This window comes from Branchiostoma belcheri, unplaced genomic scaffold, assembly GCF_001625305.1.
Source record: "Branchiostoma belcheri isolate BF01 breed outbred unplaced genomic scaffold, Haploidv18h27 scaffold303, whole genome shotgun sequence".
NCBI classification, from domain to species: domain Eukaryota; kingdom Metazoa; phylum Chordata; class Leptocardii; order Amphioxiformes; family Branchiostomatidae; genus Branchiostoma; species Branchiostoma belcheri.
Genome location: NW_017803914.1, coordinates 83,401 through 84,724, shown reverse-complemented (window position 1 = coordinate 84,724; position 1,324 = coordinate 83,401). Strand labels below are relative to the sequence as shown.

General features: G+C 41.5%; 1 protein-coding gene across 1 annotated transcript in view; it reads left to right on the top strand.

Annotated features, from left to right (window-relative positions):
• LOC109474354 overlaps positions 1-842 on the top strand; it is an 8,732-nt gene extending 7,890 nt beyond the window's left edge. The window contains exons 9-10 of the mRNA XM_019774647.1: positions 156-275; positions 576-842. Of these exons, the coding sequence (XP_019630206.1) occupies positions 156-275; positions 576-842 (387 nt within the window). The remainder of the gene's footprint in view (positions 1-155; positions 276-575) is intronic.
• Positions 843-1,324: the final 482 nt, after the last annotated feature.

Genomic DNA, 1,324 nt, shown 5'->3' with positions numbered 1-1,324 from the left:
CCCCCCCCATGTCATGAGTCTTCAACTAAGTGAAGAACTGAAGAATCATAACTTATTTGAACATCAGTCCATGCCATGTTTATCATACAAATAACACATTTATTCTATAACTGTAGCCATGCAAACATGCAGTTTTTTTTTCTACTACATTTCAGTGCCGTGACACACTGTACGTCGAGTCTTTCAATAATGCCTGCCTTCAATACTTGGACAAGAGGATTTTCTTCCGCACCCTTAACTATGGCCTAAGGATGAACTTGGCCATTCTGGACTGGGTATGTTTCTCCTGGTTACATCAGGTCATGCTGTAGGATAAGGATGTACACCCATGTAAAAGAAAGAAAGGAAGTGCAATCAGTACATTTATATATAGCTAATATTTCAAACTTGCTTGTGCACACATGGAAAATGGGAAGGACATACATACATGTAAAACATCAAACCTATGCCAATGCATCAAAACTATGCCAATGCAAGCAAAATGCAATCTACCTGGTATTCTAGCAAGGACAATGTTGAGAATTGCAAGGCAGGCTATACTAGGTAAATAACTACATGACTGTTGTGTGTTTCAGAACGAACATGTGGACCGCCCTGCCACATCGAGATCCAACAGGGTCAGCGTTGCCAACCCAAGGCAGAACAATGGGGGGAAGAGGGTCCTGTCTGCCAAGACCAACAACTTCCTGAGGGACCTGCTACTCACCTTCTTGCAGAGGGTGAGGACAGCAGGGGGACTACCTGACCTCCCCCAGGGCCGCAGGCGGAACGCCGATGTACAGGAAGATGGCGACCGGCTCTCAGACTCCTCGGACTACTCATCATCTGATGAAGAGGAGTAGGAATCAGGGGTTTTTGTCTTTGAAACAAATGTGACTTTCAGAGACTTTTTTTTTTAACTCGTTTCCCAAAATGTTTGGTTCCAGTTGTACAATAATGAGGGAGCATTATCACCATGTGAAGCTTTTGAAAATTTGAAGTTGAAATGGGGCATTTTAAGGCTACTTGAGGGGGGAAATTTGAACTCTTTGATTGTATGTTTCTTTGAAAACAAACAACTATGATTGTGAAAAAGGTCTGTTTACTTGAATTTTACAACACTTTCAAAGGCTCATAAGCTCTGAGGAAGGTGTCTGATAGACATCGAAACGTAAGCAGGTGAGAAAGTCTATGGTTGTGTAAGAAGAAAATTCTATACCCTAAGTATCTTCCAACCTGATGAAATTATTTACGGACTTTCAAAGGCTATTTTTGAAATATCAAGATTTAGACACTCACTCACACACTGACAGTCCTCTCAGCTTGCACAAAATTTACAATATGT